The sequence below is a fragment of the Octopus bimaculoides genome, chromosome 14 (assembly GCF_046866305.1).
Source record: "Octopus bimaculoides isolate indiv1 chromosome 14, ASM4686630v1, whole genome shotgun sequence".
Classification (NCBI taxonomy): Eukaryota; Metazoa; Mollusca; class Cephalopoda; order Octopoda; family Octopodidae; genus Octopus; species Octopus bimaculoides.
Genome location: NC_142941.1, coordinates 52700121 through 52722830, shown reverse-complemented (window position 1 = coordinate 52722830; position 22710 = coordinate 52700121). Strand labels below are relative to the sequence as shown.

Below are 22710 nucleotides of genomic sequence, written 5' to 3'. Positions count from 1 at the left end.
ACTCATTCATTAAATATTAAGAACTCTATATCCACGAAGAGATTAATTTTAGGTGTGGTTCTTCTATGTCTCTCACTTCCTGTATTTAGCATTTGAGGCTTCTTTGCTCAAAGCAATTGACTTTACCAAACTCTCCTGTTAACTAATTGGTGCTGGTATTGGTTGTTACCACTTTCCTTGGAATCCAGATCTTACTCTGTACATATGAGACTGAATAACGCATTTGTCTAAGAAATGCTACACTGCTACTTAGATTGCTTGCTTAATTACCTTTACACCCACCTCAAGCATTTTCTCTACAGGATTTTTGTTCTAAATCATTTGGTTTAGGTTCAATCTCACTGCATGACATCTTGGACAACTGGTGCTGCTACCATGTAAAAATGCATCAGTGCCACGTAAAAATTCACCGGTGCTGACACCATGTAAAAATGCACTGGCACCATGTAAAAATGCACTGGTGCTACAAAATGCACTGGTGCTGGTGCCACATAAAAATGCACAGGTGCTACAAAGTGCACCAGTGTTGGTGCCATGTAAAAATGCACCAATGCTGGTGCCACGTGAAAAATGCAATGGTACTGGTGCTACATAAAAATGCACCAGTACGACAAAGTGCACCGACACTGGTTCCACGTAAAAATGCACAGGTGCTACAAAGTGTACCAGTGTTGGTGCCATGTAAAAATGTACCAGTGCTGGTGTCATGCAAAAAATGCAATGGTACTGGTGCTACATAAAAATGCACCAGTACAACAAAGTGCACTGGCACTGGTTCCATGTAAAAATGCACAGGTGCAACAAAGTGCACTGGTACAATGTAAAGTGTGCTGGTGCCACACAGAAAGCACCCAGTGCACTGTGTGAAGTGGTTGGCATTAGGAAGGGCACCCAGTCATAGAAGCCATGCCAAAACAGATAACAGAGGTTAGAGTGGTCCCTGGCCTTGTCAGCTCCTGTCAACCTGTCCAACCCATGCCAACATGGAAAACAGGTGTTAAATAATGATACACACACACCAGGCTTCTTTCAGTTTCCATCTGCAAAATTCACTCTCAATATTTTGGTTAGGGACATTTTTATCCAAGATACTCTGGTTTAATATATTGTAATTTAAAGAGATATTTCTTTGATGAATATAGTATATAAAATAACATAAAACATCAAATATTATTATTAAGATTGAAAACAGAGAGATCTAATGGATACAAATTAATTTATTAATTAACATCTTCACAAATGTTTTGTAATTTAAATTTGGTTGAGAAATGAAACAATTGTAGGTGAAGATGTTAATTAATTAATCAATTTGTATCCATTAAATCTCTCCGTTTTCAGACTTAATAATCATATATATATAGTCAACGACTTTTGAAAAGGTGACAAGATGCAATGAAAATTTTAGAAAAAATAGATTAGTAAATGAGTGGAAATCGAACCAGTGAGTGTGTTAAATAATAAGGCACTAAAAGAGAATGACTCTTCCCAGACACAATAAAATATGCTTCAACACACAAATTCATATAAAGAATCTTGCAAGCCAAATACAAAATGTATATATATATATATATATATATATAAATACATTTATTTACATATCTACAATGGGCTTCTTTCAGTTTCCATCTACCAAATCCACTTACAAGGCTTTGGTTGGCTATAGTAGAAGACACTAGCCCAAGGTGTCATGCAGTGGAATTGAACCTGGAATCATGTGGTTAGAAAGCAAGCTTCTTACCACACAACCAAGACAGACAAAAGGGAAAAATGAAAAAGGTTTCACTACAGAAAGTGTGAATGCTGGGGTGAAGTGGGGGGCGGGGGGTTATTTAACTGGGGGGGGGGGGCAGAGTTTTATGCCAAGTGTTGAAAGGCTGAAGTAAAAGAGAGGGACAAGCATTGGTGTTTCTGCTGTAGAGGAGATACATGGTTACCCTACCTTAAATAGGGGTGGAGGGGAGTAGGTGAAGGAGATGAGTGGAAGGTAGGGACGAGTTGCCAGAGCAAACGCACAAGGTACAAGAAGGTAAGAATGAGAGAAGATATAGACCCGGGGAGGGGGGCCACGGGAGGGGAGAGTAACAGGTGATTAGAGATGGCAGAGGGGGTGAATAGAGGTGAATGATGAGCAAGGGTGGGGGTAGAGGTGCAGTTGATAGGAAATATAATGGAGAGGGGTGGTGGTGGTGGTAAGGTGGGAGATAAAAATGGCTCAGGAAGGAGGATAGGTTAGAAGGCGGGGGTGGGGGAGATGATGTGCAAGGTGTAGCAGTGGTGAGGAGAGGGGTGCTGTAGGGGTACATAAGGGTGGCTTGTGGCTATGTTTATTCAATTCATTTCATTATTTATTGTGAAAGATACACTTTTACATACCCTTCCACACACACACACCCTCCTTATATATATACATACATACATACATACATACATACATAATACATATATATATGTGTGTGTGTGTGTGTGTGTGTGTATATTTATATATACATACACATAACTATGCATGTGTATGTATGTGTGTGTGTGTGTGTGTGTGTGTGTGTGTGTGTGTGTGTGTAAATATTCTGTTGTTGAAGTATTTTTGCATATTATCTCAACAGTGATAAGCTCTCTTGTTGACAAATTTCCTTATTAATTCCTACTGCTGCCTACCCTATGCATTTATTTACTCACAGCCAAGCGCTCTCTCATATATCTACTTATCCACACACACACACACATCCTGGTCCTTATCTGCCTTACTATGAGTGTGTGAATGTACAGCAGTGAGTAAAATGTGACACAATTTTATCAAAAACCAAGACAACAAAATGATAAAATAAATAAACCGGAATCCCTCTGATTAGAAAATAATCTCACCTCAAATATTTTCTCCAGCAACATTTCTTTATTTCTATAGCAGTTCACTGGAATAACAATGTGTTCGTTCCATACAAACTGCTGGGTTATGTAGGAGACATCGCTGCTACCTGTCAGAGGGGAGAAGAAGAAAAATTGCAAACGATGTAGTCATACAATGCAGGAGGAATTCTCAACAAACATGGCTTTATGAATGTGTGTGTATGCTTGTGTGTATGTGTGCTTATGTGTACGTGATAGTACGTGTGTGTTTGTGTACGCATATGCATGTGTGTGTGTGTATGTATGTGTGTGCTTGTGGGTACATGATAGTATGTGTGTGTGTGTATGTGTACGCATGTGTATGTGTGTGTATTTATGTGTACGTGCTAATATGTGCATGCTTGTGTGTGCGTTTGTGTACACATGTGTGTGTGTGTCTATGTGAAGGCAAGTGGTCAAGTGGGTAGTATATTTGGCTCATAATCATAAGGTCGTGAGTTCAATTTCCAGAGGTGTGTTGTGTCCTTGAGCAAGACACTTTATTCCATGTTGCTTCAGTATTTCAAAGGGTCAGTCTTGTCACGTTCTGTGTCAGGCTGAATCTCCTTGAGAACTACATTAAGGGTACATATGTCTGTGGAGTGCTCAGCCACTTGCACATTAATTCCATGAGCAAGCTGTTCCATTGATTGGCTTAACTGAAACACCAGTCACCCTGACTGACGGAGTGCTGGTTTGAGTGTGTTTTAGGCTGAAGTCATCAATGAGCCGGGAGGCCTTTGACTAAAAGCTTTCCAGTAATGACCTTCCTGTCTTTATTAGTTTTTCATAAAACATTAATATCTAATATGGTCCAAGACATAAATGTATCTTGGACTACACAGCCTTATGTCCCTTTTGTTTTTTGGCAATAGGTTAGGGTTTGAGAGAAATTCGGTTGCTATTTTCAACTTGACTGTTCAGTATGCTTTAGCAAGTGCAATTTCCTTTGGCAATAACCCCGGAAGACACAAAATTCCCATAGAATCAGGGGCCGTCACAGATTGGTATCAGAAAGGTTAAAATATTTTCGTTTCTAAAAGATGGAAGTTAACAGCTTAAAAAGTGATAAACTTCTTAATTAAATAGACAGTTAGGATTCAAAATCTAAGACAAACCTTCAAAGAGGATACAAAGTTCAAAAGCATGCGACATCATGGTATCACGCTGCCAGGTATTGTCACCATAAAAAAATGTTTTGCCAAATTCTAGAGGAGGGAAGGTACCGTCAGGATTCTGTTTCATACGATGATTTTGGTTCTAAAAACACAAGCATAAAGATATTACAGTCAAATGGGGCCTTCTATGTACAAACATTTTTCAAGACAATAACTTAATTAAAGGTGTACAAAGGTAGGACTTTAACCTGAATAATTTGTTGTTTATTTCTATTATATCAATGGTCCCTAATCTGTCATACAGGTAATGTTATGGTGCACATAGAGGTTTAAAAAAAAATGATTTCAAATTTTGGCACAAGGCCAGCAAGATTGGGGAAGGGGTAAGTCAATTACATCGACCTCAGTGTTTAACTGGTACTTATTTTATCAACCAAAAAGGATGAAAGGCAAAGTCAACCTTGGTGGAATTTGAACTCTGAATGTAAAGACAGATGAAATGCTGCTAAGCATTTTGCCTGGCATGGTAACAATTTTGCCAGCTCGCCACCATAATAATAATAATCTTTTCTACTATAGGCACAAGGCCTGAAATTGCTTTACCGGCACATGAAAAACAACATTCGAGTGTGGTCGTTGCCAGTGCTGCCGGACTAGCTCCCGTGCAGCTAGCACGTAAAAAACACCTTTTGAGCGTGGTCGTTGCCAGAACTGCCTGATTGGCCCTTGTGCCGGTGGCACGTAAAAGCATCCACTACACTCTCAGAGTGGTTGGCATTAGGAAGGGCATCCAGCTGTAGAAACTCTGCCAAATCAGATTGGAGCCTGGTGCAGCCTTCTGGCTCACCAGTCCTCAGTCAAACCATCCAACCCATGCCAGCATGGAAAGCAGACGTTAAACAATGATGATGATGTTGTATGCACAAACGAAAATGTTTCTTCTCCTCAGTCTTAGTTTTTATTCAAAGTTTACAATCCTCCTGCAGGGTGGGCATCATCTTTGCTGCAACTTGGCCCTTCCATTTTTTATTAATTTCCTTGTTTTTGTTACCTTTTATTTTTCTTTTACTTGTGTCAGTCATTAGACTGTGGCCATGCTGGGGCAACACCTTGGAGAATTTTTTAATCAAATGAATTGACCCCGGTACTTATTCTATAAGTTTCTTTTGCTGAACTGCTAAGTCACAGGTAGTCTTTTACTGTTGGATCCTCTTTTGTTACTTTTATCACCAAACACATCTCTCGTCAGCCACGACATTTATTGTAACCGAAGCAACTTCTATCATCATCATCATTTAACGTCCATCTTCTATGCTGGCATGGGTCAGATGACTCTACAGGATGTGATGAGCCAGAGGGCAGCACCAAGCTCCAATTACTGCTTTGAAACGGTTTCTGCAGCTGAATGTCCTTTCTAATGTCAACCACTTTACAGAATGTACTGGACGCAGCATGAGTGGGGTCGCCAAGAAAAGTTGTTACAAGTGAAACAGGGAGAAAGAAGTAAACAAAAAAGAACAACAAAAACCAATCAAAACCATAAAAGAAGCCTGATTCCTACCTCTTTGTCAGTCTTTGGAAGAATATGTAAGACAGGATCATGAGCTTTTGGACCAGGAATGTCTGACAAAGAATCAAGGTAGCTTTGGCAGATGACTTGACTAGCACCATAGCAGCCAGAAGAAACAAGATGGATGTTTGGAACTGAAGCAAGACCTTTACCAATTGCCCTGGAATAGAATAAAGAAAGAAAGAAAGGAGATTGTAGGACAAGCAACAGAAGCAGTTGGGATTTCACAGTTAATTTTCTCTTATCATTCATTTAGTGGTTAGGCTGTTGCACATCATGATCTCTAGATTGTGGGTTCAATTTCCTGAAGTAATAAAAATTTATTATCTACAAAAATCCAGCATATTCTCTTACAGCTGTTTCAATTAAGCCTAAAGATTAAAATAGCAATTATTAAATCATTATATTAGGCAAAATCTCTTCAGAGGGGTAGAAAAGATATACTGTTAGGTTCTTAGTTGTTGTGTTTTCGAATCATCTCAGCAGAGAATTTGTTAGAGAATATGTTGCATTTTTACAGATAAGAAATTTTTCTTAAATACCATATCTCCATTTTCTTAATTTTCATATATATATATGAGAGGCTTCTTTCAGTTTCCACCTACCAAATGTACTCATAAAGTTGATGAAATACTTACATACAAATATTTCTGTCAAATTCAGTCAATTCAGTCTTGCCAAGAATATAAATACATCTTTCCAACATAAAAGACGTTTTCAGTTCTCGAATCTAAATAGAAGAATAAAACCATCTACTATAATAATACTCTTGTGATTTTCTCCATCACAACATATGAATGAGAAAGGAAGGGGTGACAGATGACTAAGGAAGGAAGGGGTGATGGCTAACTGGGCAGTGGGTTAGGGAAGTAATCTTCTTAATCACACAACCAGGTCTGCACCTAAAACATCTCCATAAAAACAATTAAGTCATATAACAACGATTCACTCATCATCATCTTCATTTAACGTCCGTTTTCCATGCTGGCATGGGTTGGACGGTTCGATTGGGGTCTGGGAAGCCAGGAGGCTGCATCAGGCTCCAATCTGATTTGGCAGTGTATCTACAGCTGGATGCCCTTCCTAACGCCAACCACTCCATGAGTGTAGTGAGTGCTTTTTTATGTGCACAGCACGGGGGCCAGAGGGGGCTGGCGTCGACCACGTTTACTCAGCTGTAGAAATGAGTTGTGACGTCACTGGTATGCATGAGCAACTGCTGGTCTTCCATAAACAACCTTGCCCAGACTTGTGCCTGGGAGGGTAACTTTCTAGGTGCAATCCCATGGTCATTCATGGTCGAAGGGAGTCTTTATGACAACAGAAGTAGGGCGGCGGGGCATATTGACATTATAAGCTGACAATTAGGGATTATTTAGTACAGTGGTTCTCCAAATTTTAAAACGATGTGAACGGAATCAGAAATTAATTAATTTTAGAATTTAACGTTCCAATAAGGACAGTGGCTATACGTGAATATTTGTGCTGCTAGAAATAGCAGAAAGAAAAGACATGTCGCATAATGAAATTTTTCATAGCCTCAAAACGACAGGATGACCACCGCTGGAATACCTTTCATCGTTAGTTGGTTTGGAAGTATGGGTAGAGAGAATTCTAAAATAATATTAGAACCAAAGGGAAGTAAATGAGTAAGCTAAGGGAGAAAAAAAAAAGGAACTTTACAAGAGTTATCTCGCTTAGTTTTCTTTACTTACAATACTTTTGATTTTGGCTTCGCAGACTCCTTCCGGATCAACGGAAACTCTTGTCTGAGGATTAAGAATTCTATGTATCCACTTCATCATCTGTTCTTTGAAATCCGACTGCCAAACATCCTGAAACAAAGGAAAACGTAAAATGACTTGCAGGAAACCAAGAAGTTGTTTGTCTCTGTATTCTTTTCTTCTAGTTTTTGTCTGCGCCATCTTACCGTAAACCACTCGACCATGAAGCGAAAAAGAGGAACAAGGTTTGGTCAGTCAGGCAAAACAAAGCAAAATCAACCACATTAATCGCAAATGTCTCGCAGAAACTGAGAAAGCCATGGCAACAGCGCCTTCCTTCTAACATAACAAATAATAATATTTGGAAATATGTGAATCTGTGTGTGAGCGAGAGAGAGAGGAGGGGGCACATGGCCTAGTGGTTAGGGTGTTGCGCTCACGATCTAGCGATCGCTGTTTCAATTTCTAGACTGGGTGAGTGGGTTGTGTTCTTGAGCAAAACACTTCATCTCACATTGCTCTGTGATCATTTCGACACCTGATGCACGTTAGACCATGAACCTGTTCAGGCAACATTGATTTGATGGAGAGAGCGAGCTAATGCGCACCACTTGCATTGGACCGCAATAAACGAACCGTTTGTGCTGGTCGTTCGGCAAAAGCTGAACGCTCATACGTCATCTTCGATGGAAGAGTCCATCATGGGTGTACGTGTCTGTGTGTGTATATGTGTGTATATTATATATGTATATATATATATCATCATCATCGTTTCACGTCCGTTTTCCATGCTGGCATGGGTTGGACGGTTTGACTGAGGTCTGGAGAGCCAGTAGCTGCACCAATCTGATCTGGAAATGTTTCTACAGCTAGATGGTTTTCCTAAACACACAATGTCAAACAAGGAGACAGTAACACATGCACACGACGACAGGCTTCTTTCAGTTTCCATCGACCAAAATCCACTCACAAGGCTTTGGTCAGCCTGGAGCTATGGTGGAAGACACTTGCCCAGGATGCCACACAGTGGAATTGAACTGAAGCCCATGTGGTTGGAAAGCAGCTTCTTACCACATAGCCATCACCTGTACCTGCAGAAGAGCATAGAAATAAAACCATGAAAGAAGAAGCGTAAGTACTTACCCTGAAAGGTAACATCCCAATAAGCATACACATCCAGGAAGGCATTTCAAAGTTCTCATATTTCAGGGCAAGCATCCATTTACGATTTTCACAGTAGAATGCCTGTAAAAAAAAAAGAAAGATCTCTCTTAGAGAAGGGAGTGAAATGGTTATTTAGTAAGCTACGGGTGCTGGATGTCAGTTTGGGAATAGCTCATAGCTTTCTTCAGTTCTACTTGGCATCACACAGATCTGTACGGTGCCAAATCAAGGTCTGCCATGGCTACCCAATGACACAAAAACAAGATTATAGATTTGTTGCTGTTTAGCCCCAGGCTGTCCCTGATAAGAAAGCTTATTTATCAAAGGCAGTCCAGAAATGACTACCTCATCTTTCTGTATATTAAGAACTACATTATCCAATTTCTCCCTCATTTGAGAGAGATCTGGCTACTATTTCTAGCTCATCTAGCAACTATATTCAAGCTCCTTCACTGACTTTGAATGAAGCAAATGAGCAGCATTTCTAGTGGTGGTCATATCTGGATTCATCACTTAGCAGTATGTTATCAGTGTTTAGGACCTAAAACCATGTGGTTTATTTTTAATTAAATCCATCATCATAATCATCATCATTGTCGTTTAGTAGGAAACATTTGCCCAAGGTGCTGTGCAGTGGGACAGAACCCAAAATGGTCTTTAAACTTAATATCAGGAAAACAAAAACAGTTTGCTTACTTGTTGCATACACGTCCTGCTTGTAGCGTAAGAATCAGACAGGACAAATATGATGGCAGCAGCTTCATCTGCCTTTTCTTGGAACTTGCGGAGATCTTCGATCGGAGTGGAACCTACAAAGAATGAAAGAGTTAAAGAAGGAGAGAACGAAACAGGAAAAAGAATGAAAGAAAAATTAACCAACTTTGTCATTATTCAACACTTTAGCCTAACATATACACGTACAAGATCTATTTTTTGGTAAATGGTCAGATATGTTCAGTTGAAATACATGTATATAACTGGTACTTATTTTATTGTTCCTTTGGGAGAGGAAGAATGTCAAAGACAACTACAGCAGGATCTGAACTGAATACCTAGACAAATGAAGCTGAATAACATTTAGTGCTTCTCTGATACCAACCTACCTGAAACTATCTCAGATTCTATGACAAAATCTTCTTGTTTTAAAGTATTCTAAATTAAAAACTTCCACCAAAAATTTCATGTTACTTTATGACATGATTTTAGTAACTTGTTTATTATTTTGAAAATTAACTGAAACTAAGGCAGTGTGTTTCAACACAGATATGGTAACAAAAGGGTTAAAGTGATCTAAATTGAAACCTTTCAACAAAAGTCCAAGATAATTTGTTCTAAGCACCAGCTTTATAATTACAAAATTAGAAAAACTGTATTTCTAAATCTCTCAGAGAGATTTATACAGTAGCAGCACGATAAATTGATGGTTTGTTGCCAACTTAATGTGGCGGTCCCATGAAAGGGAAGAATGCTACTGTTATTTAGCCCCAGGAAACACCGTTTCCAGTTGGCCATGTGACACAAGCGCTCTGTGTCCTTAAGTTTTCACAGTGCTTATCTCCTTTGTTTGAAAACTTGAGGACACAGAATGCTTGTGTTACACAGCCAACTGGAAATGATGTTTCCTGGGGCTAAATAACAGTAGCATTCTTCCTTTTCCTGGGACTGCCACATTAAGTCAGCAACAAACCATCAATGACAAAATTATTTTTAAAAATTAGTTGAAACAAAAGTAGTGTAATATAACACGTCTTGAATGGCACAACAATGTAGAGTGGACCATAATAATTGTTATAATTTAATTATTCGTAGTCTGATAAAATATTTCGGAATATAAAAATTCCTTCTTCAGATATTGCTAGGAATTGATCAAGTCACTGCTATAAAAGTAGAATATTTCAAAACAGACATGATAACAAAAGGGTTTAAATATTGAAAGTGTTTATTCCAGCAAACTAAAAGATGAAAATAATTGGAAAAGCTCACCCTGAAGAAATTTAACCATTAAATAGATACTTACCGTTTTGTTGGCAGCATCTACTGGAGTCAAGTTCAGTGCTAAGCCATACTTCTAAACCTTCTTTCTCCAGCCAATTCTGCAGAGTGCGTCCCTATAAAAAATAAATTGATATCAATTTTACATCAATACATATCATCATTTTAACATCCACTTTTCTATGCTGGCATGGGTTGGACAGTTTGACCAGGGCTGGTAAGCAGGAAAGCTACACCAGACTCCAGTCTGATTTGGCATGGTTTCCTACAGCTGGATGCCCTTCCTAAAGCCAACCACTCCATGAGTGTAATGGGTGCTTTTATGTGTGTCTGGCACAGGTGCCACTTGCATGACACCAGTATCTGCCACAACTACAATTTTATTTGGCCTGATGGGTCTTCTTTTCAAATACAGCATACTGCCAAAGGTCCCGGTTATCTGTCATTGCCTCCATGAAGCACAACACTCGAAAGGTGCTTTTTACGTGACGTCAGACAACCAAAATTAAGCCGAGTCAAAGGAGAGGAGGGACAATTAGATGAAATCTCCAAGCAGTTTAAATGCACAAGGGCACCCAAGAATCATGACCTTGATGCAGCTTGGAGTATAAGAAGCTAAGGGCCAAAACACCTGCCTGAATGGGGTTTCTTGTCTGAAAACCTTCTGCTGTTCAGCTCTCTTGAGAGTTTCCCACCACTGATAGAGGGACAGGCACAGGTGTCTTACAACAGAGGAACTACATAACTACTCAGCATTATAAAAGAGTGGGTGGGAGTAAGAGGAAAGAAGACAAAGACGGTGGTGGCAAATTCTCAAAGCCAGGTACAAATGTACCTGACAGCATTCTCATCCTATAAGCCCTGGTTGATGTTCATCTTGAACACCTATTGTCATAACTTCATAAATACAGAGAGGCTGAAATGATAAACTGAGCAACTTACAAACTCCGACTGTTCTTGGTGTAGAGTGATTACTATTAACTTCTGGTGGGTTTCTTCAGCTTCAGTTAAGCCCACCTGACAGATCGGTAGTTCTAAGGCACAATTATAGATCTTTGTCTCCTGTAAAAAGATAAACAAATAAAATAAAAACAAAAACATACATCAGGTGTCTTAAAACCGGTTTCAAAATACAACACCAACTTCCCAGTCACTAATGGTTTGGAACCTCTTATAATCTATACTTATTTAAGAGCAGAAACTTCAGATTCCAGCAGACACCAGAATAGTTTACAGGTACCTTGCACAGTACAATATTAAACTTGTGTCATCATCATCATTTAGCATCTGCTTTCCATGCTGGCATGGGTTGGACGATTTGACTGAAATTGGTAAGCTGGAGAGCTGCAACATGTCCTAGTCTGATTTGACATGGTTTCTACAGCTGGATACCCTTCCTAATGCCAACCACTCCAAGAGTGTAATGGGTGATTTTTTACATGACCCCGGCATCAACCACAACTGTAATTTCACTTGGCTTGACATGTCTTTTAATTGACTATTTATTAATCCAGATACTCTAATATTTACTTAATTAACATGAGAAGGATAAATATGAGGTGGGGTGCATTGGAGTGGACATGGAGGGCCAGAAACAAATGACATCCCTTGTATGGTGGTGATACTCATTTACAACCATCACATGATGTCAGTATAAGGATACATATACATATCATCATCATCATCATCATCGTCGTCGTTTAACGTCCGCTTTCCATGCTAGCATGGGTTGGACGATTTGACTGAGGACTGGTGAAACCGGATGGCAACACCAGGCTCCAGTCTAATTTGGCAGAGTTTCTACAGCTGGATGCCCTTCCTAACGCCAACCACTCAGAGAGTGTAGTGGGTGCTTTTACGTGTCACCCGCACGAAAACGGCCACGCTCGAAATGGTGTCTATACATCCACACATTGACATATTTACACACACATGTACATACATACACAAACAACAAGCTTCTTTGAGTTTCCATCTATGAAATCCACTCACAAGGCTTTGGTTGGCCTGGGGTCACAGTAGAAGACACTTGTCCAAGGTACCATGCAGTGGGACTGAGCTCAAATCCATGTGGTTGAGAAACAAACTCCTTAACCACCCATCCACACCTGTGCCTACTAAGCAACACCTGTGCCTCTTAAGTGACACCTGTGCCTATTAAGTGACACTTGTGCCTATTAAGTGACACCTGTGCCTATTAAGTGACACCTGTGCCTATTTAGTGACACCTGTGCCTATTAAGTGACACCTGTGCCTGTTAAGAGACACCCGTGCCTGTTAAGCAATACCTGTGCCTATTGTGTGACACTTGTGCCTATTTGAAAAGAAATATAAAGACATCAGATGTTTACCCTTCGATGCAAAGTAGGCCTCCTTGTAAGTGAGTTCCGTTTTAGTGTGGTGAGACGTTCTGCAATCTCTTTTGCTATCATTTTCGTATTAACAATGATCCCGTCTTGATTTGGGTAAATAGTTGGGAAAGCCTCATGTGAAAGAGCTGAACCTAAAAGAAAAACAAGATCAAGAACAAAAAAGAAAAGAAAAAGATTAAGAACATGGCTACACAATTATTTTATGGTAAAATTGATCTTTTAGTTAGGAAGAGGATCAAGTCAAATGTTTGAAGAGGAAAGATATCACAGGTATTTTGGAGTGGAAAAAAATCCTACCTGTGTACAAGCAAGATAACATTTTTTTCATGACTAGACATGTTTCCACTTTTCCATGCTTGCATGGATCAGACGAAGTTTACTGAGGTAGATTTTCTGTGGTCGGATACTCTTCCTGTCACCAACCAACATCTTTTTACAAGTAAGGTTATATTTCTCCATGACCAGACATGTTTCCATGGAAGATTGGAAATGAATGACAATGACACTCACTCACAACTATCACACAATGCCAAGACAAGAAGATACACACACACACACACACACACACACACACACACACACACACACACACACACACACACACACAGGCTTCTTTCAATTCTATATTTGTGAGAGATGAGGAATTTATATCATGTATGTTGTTTATATATTAGTTGGACTGGCGCCCACATCTTGATTGTTGCTTTCACTACATTTCGGCTGTTGTACACTCCAGCCGTCTTCAACAGGCGAACAGCCAACAGACAAACAGTGAGACAAACAGATGAACAGACAGACTAACAGGCAGACCGATGGACTAACAGACAGACCGATGGACTAACAGACAGACCGATGGACTAACAGACAGACCGATGGACTAACAGACAGACCGATGGACTAACAGACAGACCGATGGACTAACAGACAGACCGATGGACTAACAGACAGACCGATGGACTAACAGACAGACCGATGGACTAACAGACAGACCGATGGACTAACAGACAGACCGATGGACTAACAGACAGACCGATGGACTAACAGACAGACCGATGGACTAACAGACAGACCGATGGACTAACAGACAGACCGATGGACTAACAGACAGACCAATGGACAAACAGAGAGACAGATGGATGAAGAGTGAAACTGACAGACAAACAGTGGGACCAACGGGCAAACAGACGGATGAATAGAGAGACCAACAGGCGAACAGTGAAACAGACAAAACAGTGAGACTAACAGATGAACAGACAGACCGATGGTCTCACAGACAGAATTACTTACATGCTGATTGTCGAGTTCCATTAATATACTGAGTTGTTGCCAACTGAATTGCCAAACAGCTTGGCGGCCACTCAGATAAAAAATTGATAGGAAGCATAAATTTTCCTAAAATATCAGCAAGTTTCACCTGAAATAAAATAAAATAAGGTAAAATTATTAAGAATCATTAACATAATCATTAATTAGTTTTCTGGGCCTCCTTTTCTGGGAACTACAGCCAATCCATAGGGGGGGGGGGACACTTTTAACCCAATATTTACATGCTATTATTTACAGCTACATTTGCATTGAGATTCACCATTCCTAAACAAAAAAAAGAGAGTTAAACCAAAAATGATGCCAAGTATTATTTACCTCTCGGTTGCTCCAGCGTGTCAGACCATAACGTTGGGTGATGAGGGGTATAAATATTTCACAGTTGCTCACTGCATGGTTTAAGGAATCCTGCCAATCAGCACCAGTCTTGATTTCATCCACATCCTGGCAGAGGGGAGGGTAAAGAAAGAAATGAAGCACAAAATTACTATCAGGAGAATAACAAAATGGGTTCATATTTGGCAAGGTTTTTATAGCTGGATGCCCTTCCAAACACCAACCACTTTAATATATGTATATATATATATATATATATATATATATATGTGTATGTATCTATATTGCCAGTACCGCCTGACTGGCCTTCGTGCGGGTGACACGTAAAAGCACCCACTACACTCTCTGAGTGGTTGGCGTTAGGAAGGGCATCCAGCTGTAGAAACTCTGCCAAATCAGATTGGAGCCTGGTGTGGCCATCTGGTTTCACCAGTCCTCAGTCAAATCGTCCAACCCATGCTAGCATGGAAAGCGGACGTTAAACGACGATGATGATGATGACTGGGTGCTTTTAAGTAGCACCTGCACTGACAGGGTCACCAAGTACTTGCAAGACAAAAAAAATACTTTCAAGAGGGGAGGGGGCATTGGAGGAGGTGGTCTTGTGTCAGATGATGAAAGGTTATAGTGTGTGTGTGGGTGTGTGTGTGTGTGTGTGTGCGTGCAGCTGTAAACGAGTGTCACCATCACACAAGTGATGCAGTTCATTGCCATTCTGTGATGAACGAAGAACGCATTGTCTGGGCAAAGGGGAAATGTTGCTTTGCTTAGAAACGGTTGAGGATTAGTGAAAGGAAATGTATCCAACTGCAGAAAATCACTCTCAAATCTGATTCACTCTCAAATCTGATTCACTCTCAAATCTGATTCAAGTGGACATTATGATGATGATGATGATGATGATGATGCTAGAATGGAAAGAAGGGAATGGAGACAACAGAAGGGAGAAATTTTCAAAAAAAAACAAGATTTTAGAAAATAAATTCTTACCAAAAATACGCTAATGTTGAGTGCAGTGAGTTCTTGTTTGAGGCTGATAGCGACTTGGGCAGCCTCAGCACGGACATAACTGATAAGAATTTGCTTGGCATTCCCAGTTGTGACGGTATTCATAGACTTGGCAGAAATCTCTTCGCAATTGTTATCAGCAGATTTGGAACTAAAAACAGAATTGAAAGAAAAGTGACAGAAATTATAAGTAAATTGGAACTAAAAGACAGAAAAAGACAGAGAAATAAAATGGAAATTCTCTGATTATTTGAAAATAATATTCCATAATAATTTGTAAATGAAACAGAAATTAAACAATTCAGAACGAAAAGCAAATTAATTTAGTTGAAAATTTTAAATGTAATTTGAATAAAGATTTTAAATATTGGATGCAGGCAAGGCTATGTGGGTTAAGAAGCATGCTTCCCAACCATATGGCTTCAGGTTCAGTCCCAAAGCAAGGCACCTTGGGCAAGTGCCTCCTATTATAGCCCCAAGCTAACCAAAGTCATGTGAATGGATTTGGTAGATGGAAACTGAAGGAAGCCTATCATATATGTGTACGTGTGTGTGTGTGTGTGTGTGTGTGTGTGTGTGTGTGTGTATATATATATATATATATATATATATATATATAAAGATTTACTTTTCGTAATGAGATAAAAAGCCAAGGCTGTGTAGATTTCAGAATGGGCAACATCCTTAACTCCAGAATAGAGATCTTTAGACCATGCTCACATTCCAGGAAATTCCTGCTGGCCTATTGGAACCCACAAGGTAACGGGATCACTTACAATCGATAGCCAAAGGGAGACAATCCCCTATTGATGACATTGAATTGTGAGGTCTTTTCCTCACTATTAGAGAGACCACTTCCTTGAGAGGCCATAAACAACAGATTCGGGATCTGATGATAGCTATAAAGCTAAGCATTTTATGGACATGAAACCCAGGGTAATCCCATAAACTGGCCTTATTTAACTTTATTTATATAATATTCTGCTCTATAACTTAGTGTGTGCTTCTTTTTCGATTTATGTTTTGCCAACGATATATGTATATATATATATATATATATATATATATACATACACACACACACACATAATAGATATATATATGTGTATACATGTATCTGTCCTTGTCTTGACATTGAGTGATGGCTGTAAATGAGCATCAATCATTTCCAATTTTCATTGATAAAAAACATGCTTGACCACTGGTGTGGGTTCAGGACAGGAGCGGCTATCCAGTCATTGAAATTTGTCTGGCCCATGCAAGCTTGGACAAGTGGACAGTAAAGCAGCTATTATTAAACACAAACATTCATAGTGAACAGCTACAAATCAACACTTGCAGGAAAAAAAATATGGGCCGGAAGAAAATTTCAGAGGGATGGCATCTTGGGAGAGGGTGGGGAGAAAGGATTAAAAAAAGACTTACTGTTTCCGTTTGCGCGAGGGTAAATTGTCCATGATGCTATCTAAGAGTGCACAGTTGGTTGGTGGGTCGTCCATAATACAGATTGAGGAGTTGTTGAGGACATCCATCACTTGCAGAAACTGTTCTTGTATAAAACTGACTGGCCAACCATTTGAAGTCAAGAAAAGGAATGGTAAAACATTGTTTACTATTCTCTGTCAAAACAAAAAGAGAAAACTTCATTAACAACTAAGAGAGGAAAGACAAAAACCCTAGAAATTTTTCATCTCCCACCAATGTATATTGTATTTTTAAATACAGCACATCCATAACAGATGCTGTCTAGGGACAAATACTAGAAGGGTGTGGAGAAAGAGGGTCATGACAGGGTTTGTGACCATGTCAAGTGGAGCTCCCTCACTGTCTGATGCTCAAAGGACCTTCAAGACCCGACTAATAGTGATAAGTCACCAATGTACAACAGAGGTATTGGTCATTTGGAAGAACAACTCAGGAGAACCAATATACATGAATGCAAATGAAGACCTTGTATTAGAAGCAAGATAAATGCTAGAACTGAAAAAAGAGAAAGAAGAACCCATACGTACCTGTTCAATTAGCAAATCTCGGAGTTTTAATAAGGGTAAAGTGTATTCTGCCAAAAGGTAACCTAATCCCTCACCTTTCTGGGTCATTATACCAATTCTGGGCATCCCTAAAAGAGACAGAAATTAAAATAGGTTAACAAAACGCTTCCAAGTTGGACATTAGTGTTTTTTAAGTCAATGCTGTGGCCCAGCAGGAGCACACTGCAATAACTGAAAAGATAAAAGATAATTATTTTTTCACCGTTCCTGAATATTTAGAAACTTATGCAAATTAACTGAGTGAAAAGTAATCAAGCCAATGAAGAAAAACTTACAGGATAGCCACAGCCGGAACGGCTCTGATTGCAGGTCTGTTACATCTAGGTAACACAGTCTTGGTTATACTACAGGCAAAAATTCTCATGAGGAAGAAACCTTGACCATAGTTGATCATAGACTAAACAACAACAACAATAATATTATTTACATTATTTACATTGGATAGATATGTGTCCTCATTTCTAAAACAACAATAATAATAACCCAATGCAATCGAGAACTTACCAAAATATCTTTCAATATAAACACAAGCATCTTCTGAAATGATTTCTTCGATGGGAACATCTTTTTCTTGTTCAATTAATACTGGCCATCTGTAAATAGAGGAAAGAGAGAGAGAGAGGTAATAGGGAAAGGGTTAGGGTTTAAAATGAGTGAAATTTAAATTATTGCCAGGTCACTCTTGAGTGCCACTGTTAACATGTAACCCAGAACAACCTGTTGCATGGTCGGGTCGTTAGCGACTAAACTGGCGACCCCCATCAAGCTTGCTTGGTGAGGAGGGTAATTATTGGACATCCTGCAGGACGAAAAATAAGACCCGTCAAAGGGCAGAAGAACTACTTTGTAGCCAGTGGTTAATTCAACAAGTACCTTGTGGTGAAGTGCCCGTGTGCTCCATTGACCCGGAGAGCTATGCTGGAGGGAGAGAAATCTTCAAGAAGGTCTTACCAGGCCAGACAGGTTGAAGGGTAGGGGACAGACAAACCCCTAATGACAATAAATCAAAGCATCGGCAGCAGGGCGTGGATTTAGTTATCGGCAGGACCTAACAGGTCAGATTCCTGGCTTTGAACTAGCAGGATGTCATGCAGAGGATCTTGAATACAAGACAATGGATGAGACCCTAATATTCCTAGTTAAATGGAAACTGTGGGACCACATGGAGCAGTGCCCTGTGACTCCTATAGTATGTGCAACCGAAACCCCAGGAAAGGGGCATCCTATGGGACAACCTAGATGAGATGAGATTAAATTTTCCATCAAAATTTCATTTTAGTTTATGTTCAAAACACCAGCTCAGTAATGACCAAAGTCATTTTATTAAATTCTTCCTTGTTTCCAAAATTAATCGAAACAAAAATGTTATTTCAACAAGAATATGGTAACAAAAGGTTTTTAAATAATTTGTATAGAATATGAGGGTGAGTGTTATATAGTATTGAGTTGTTTGTCTTACATAACAACCATAACAGTATTATTGATTTTGTCTGAGGATACAAAAAACAAAATAATAATAATAATAAATTGTGTGAAATGATTCAGATATTGGAAGAAAAGGAAGATAATGAAAGCAAAGAAGAATACAAACCAATTGAAGGAGAAATATGTTAATGAATTAACTCCCTTTGGTTTATATTGCTGCCATAAATTAATTATGCAAAAATGGTCAACACAGAAAATAAGTTTTGGATCCTGGCAACCACTTCATAGGGAAAATAGACAGTATATATAATATATCATCACCATCATCATCATTATTATTATCATTATTATTATTATTTGATGTCTGTTTTCCATGCTGGTATGGGTTAGCAGGTTGACCAGAGCTGGTAAGGTTAGGGGACCACACCAAGCTCCATTGGCTGTTCTGGCTGGTTTCTACAGCTGAATGCCCTCCCTAACACCAGACACTCCACAGAATGTATTGTGCGCTTTTTATGTGTCACAACACCAATATTTTTAATGTGACACCAGCCATATATATATATATATATATCTGCTTTATCATCCTCTTCATACAGACTTCGCAAGTACATTTATGGACTTACAATTTTTTATATATTTATATTTATGAATTTTTATGTGTTTATAAATTTTCATATGTGTATGAATTTTTATATATTCATAAATTTTCATGTATATGTATGTATTCATAAATTCTTAGAAATTTTTTATATATCATATAGATGAATGCATCTATGTATGTACTTTGTATACCATGGAGAATTTTGTTAATATGGATTGAATGAATATATACATCGGCCTTTGAATTTGTTTTCTCCTCTCCTTAATTTTATATATATACATATATATATAATTCATAGAAAAACAAAAGATGAAGACAGGTGTATGAACAGGTGTATTAGTACTAGGTGTATATATATTAATTCAATTTTATGGGATTAATCGATATGCGGGTGTTCTATTTCAGATAATACAAAAAATAACCTAATGAGTATATCTGAAAGTAAACTCATGGTATCAGTTTTCACATCACGAAATAATACTTAAATGATATAACCAAAATTACCAGCAGGGTATATTATATACTTCATTAATTATATCCTACTTTAGTTAATACTAAAATTTATTAAATATGAAAGAACTGCGCGTGTTTCAATATTGGAAGATTACAATATATATACATGTACACAACTGTATACATATATATGTATACATATATATGTATACATATATAAATACATATATGCAATCGTCAGATATACAATTATTCCAACACATCTTCAGGTTCTTTTTCAAAATATTATATATCTAATTTTACATCCCTTTAAAAAAATAAGCAATACAATTAAGCATTAAAGATTAAAAATTAAAAATATGTCATTCAAAAAATAAACTATCACATTATTGAAATCTCGAAGCTACATGGTAACTCATAATTCAAAACAATGTGAATAAATAAGGATTATATTCGACAGAGTAATCTGAATGTTAAAGGGTTGAAAACCGAAAATAAAAAACTTACCCTTTTCTGGTGCGGAAAGTAAAATTGGAAGGCAAATATTTCTGTAGCTGTCGGCTCAATTGTGTCCGTAAATTATTCACTGAGTGTCCAGCCAGCATAAACTCTGGCAAGGAAACCACACCCAAACAAAGGTTCGTAGGAGAACCCTGGACTAGCTTCACACCTAGGATACACCTACCGGTACGATGAGTCCCTGCAGAAAGAAAATAGATAAGAGATAAAACTCGTATTCAAAATAAAATACATTAGAAAAAAACAAAAATCAAATTTGCTTTTTAATTTTTTTTTTGTTGTTATTTTTCATCCACACATCACTTTGATCCACACACTTGACTAACACTCCAATGCACTTTTTTACCAACAATCTGACCAACACTTACACTCTTTTTGTGCTAGCTTACTGCATTCGCTTAAGAAATAGTTAACACTATTATCTCCTTTTCCACAGATTCTGTGTTTGCTCTCTGACTGAGTTTTGTCAATTCTTGTCTTTAATGGCTTCTTTCTGAGCAGCTATAATTAGTGACTCAGTTTCTTGCTTAAGGTTTCCATGCATCAGTTAAGATAAAACAATGTACATGATAACACTTCCAATCAGCTAAGATCAGAAGCCATGAGAGCCACTGCCTGGTACTGCATCAGGGTATTTATTTATTTTATTATTATTATTATTATTATTATTCATGAAGGAGCTATATTGCTTAGCCTCTGGTTACTTATGAATAACCCTTTAGCATTTAATCCAGCCATATTTGATCCAAAATATTCTCCCTGTTTTATGTTCAAACTGACTAGATCCAGCCTTTCACACCTACCCAACAATGTCACTCTTAGAATACACACTCACATTATTGAAATCTTGAAGCTATAAGATAATGTGTAATGAATTCAAGACAATGTGAATAAATATGCAATGCATTACACTTGACAGAGTAATCTTAATGCTAAAGGATCAAGCAGACTTATGATCAAACGCATTCCAGATATGACCATCCTAACATTCTAAGTCTAGATCTACATTATCCAATATGCTCTTTCTAAAGAATATGATTGAGATTTGACTGCTATTTCTAGCATATCAAGCAATATAAGCTTGTGAGCGCTTGTATATTTGCGAGTGTGACCATGTCAATCTGATTTGTGTTGCATAACCCATAAATCAGCAACATGCACAAATGTGTGTGATGGTTACATGCATCTGAAACCTGTCGAACTTGTTTTTCAATGTTGATCCAACAAACACAGCCACACATTAAATGGTTTTGTTCAATAGATATGACTGCCAGTAGATAATTCAGTTTCTTTTTCAGATATAGAAAGCAAATACCTTTAGCAAACAAAACGAAAGATCTAATTTACTTCCATTAAGTTCACAAAACCCTTCTAACTGCTTTAGCTTGATCTCTATCTGAAAATTTAGATTGTAACTTTGGTGCAAATTTGCTATTTCTTTTCATGTTTTACAAACGTCTGTGTTTTTCTTTTCTTTTCTTTTTTGCATGTTTCAATGGATGAAACGGTTTATTTGTCATTGCATTTAGTGTTGCGGCTGTCCACCCAACCATTTTATTGTCCATCACTCAACTGTGAAGTTGGGAGTGGAACGAGTATATTTATTACAGGACCAATATTATCGTATGTGATGGGAATAAATATATGCACTCACATATTTGAAAACAAGATTTTCTTGAATTAAAACTTAATTATATGAATGGTTTCAGTAGAGGAAACTGAAAGAAGCCCATTGCATGTGTGTGTATGTGTTTTTGTGTTTGTCCCTCACCACCACTTGACAGCCAGTGTTGGTTTGTCCCTGTAACTTAGCAATTTGGCAAAAGGAGACTATTGGAACAAGTACCAGGTTTTGAAAAGTAAAGACAGAAGTGAATTTGTTTAACTAAACCTTTCATAGCAGTGCCCCAGCATGGCCACAGTCAAAGACAGAAACAACTAAAATATATACAAAAAAATTTTTTTTTTTTTTGTTAAATATAGCTGATACACAGACCTTTATGGAAGGAAGCTTTTGTGTAAGCGCTTTCTGCTGCTTTTTTTTTTTCTTTTAAATCCCCAATTTTTGATTTAAGAAAATCTTTTTCCAGAAAATATTGCAATTGTATCAAAAAAAGTTTCTAATAATTTATGCACACACACACACATGCTATGCATATCCTCATTTTCAG

General features: G+C 38.2%; 1 protein-coding gene across 2 annotated transcripts in view; it reads right to left on the bottom strand.

Moving 5' to 3' along the window:
- The window catches only part of LOC106872313 (uncharacterized), a 41320-nt gene that overhangs the window by 5815 nt on the left and 12795 nt on the right, over positions 1-22710 (bottom strand). For both annotated transcript variants that reach the window (XM_014919255.3, XM_014919254.3), the window contains exons 2-18: positions 20528-20720; positions 18043-18131; positions 17500-17606; positions 16913-17106; positions 15470-15638; positions 14462-14587; positions 14108-14234; positions 12800-12951; positions 11391-11510; positions 10474-10564; positions 9153-9265; positions 8436-8537; positions 7284-7403; positions 6207-6298; positions 5560-5728; positions 3999-4140; positions 2860-2969 (exon numbers count right to left, since the gene is read on the bottom strand). In XM_014919255.3, coding sequence (XP_014774741.2) covers positions 2860-2969; positions 3999-4140; positions 5560-5728; positions 6207-6298; positions 7284-7403; positions 8436-8537; positions 9153-9265; positions 10474-10564; positions 11391-11510; positions 12800-12951; positions 14108-14234; positions 14462-14587; positions 15470-15638; positions 16913-17106; positions 17500-17606; positions 18043-18131; positions 20528-20720 — 2216 coding nt within the window. The remainder of the gene's footprint in view (positions 1-2859; positions 2970-3998; positions 4141-5559; positions 5729-6206; positions 6299-7283; positions 7404-8435; positions 8538-9152; positions 9266-10473; positions 10565-11390; positions 11511-12799; positions 12952-14107; positions 14235-14461; positions 14588-15469; positions 15639-16912; positions 17107-17499; positions 17607-18042; positions 18132-20527; positions 20721-22710) is intronic.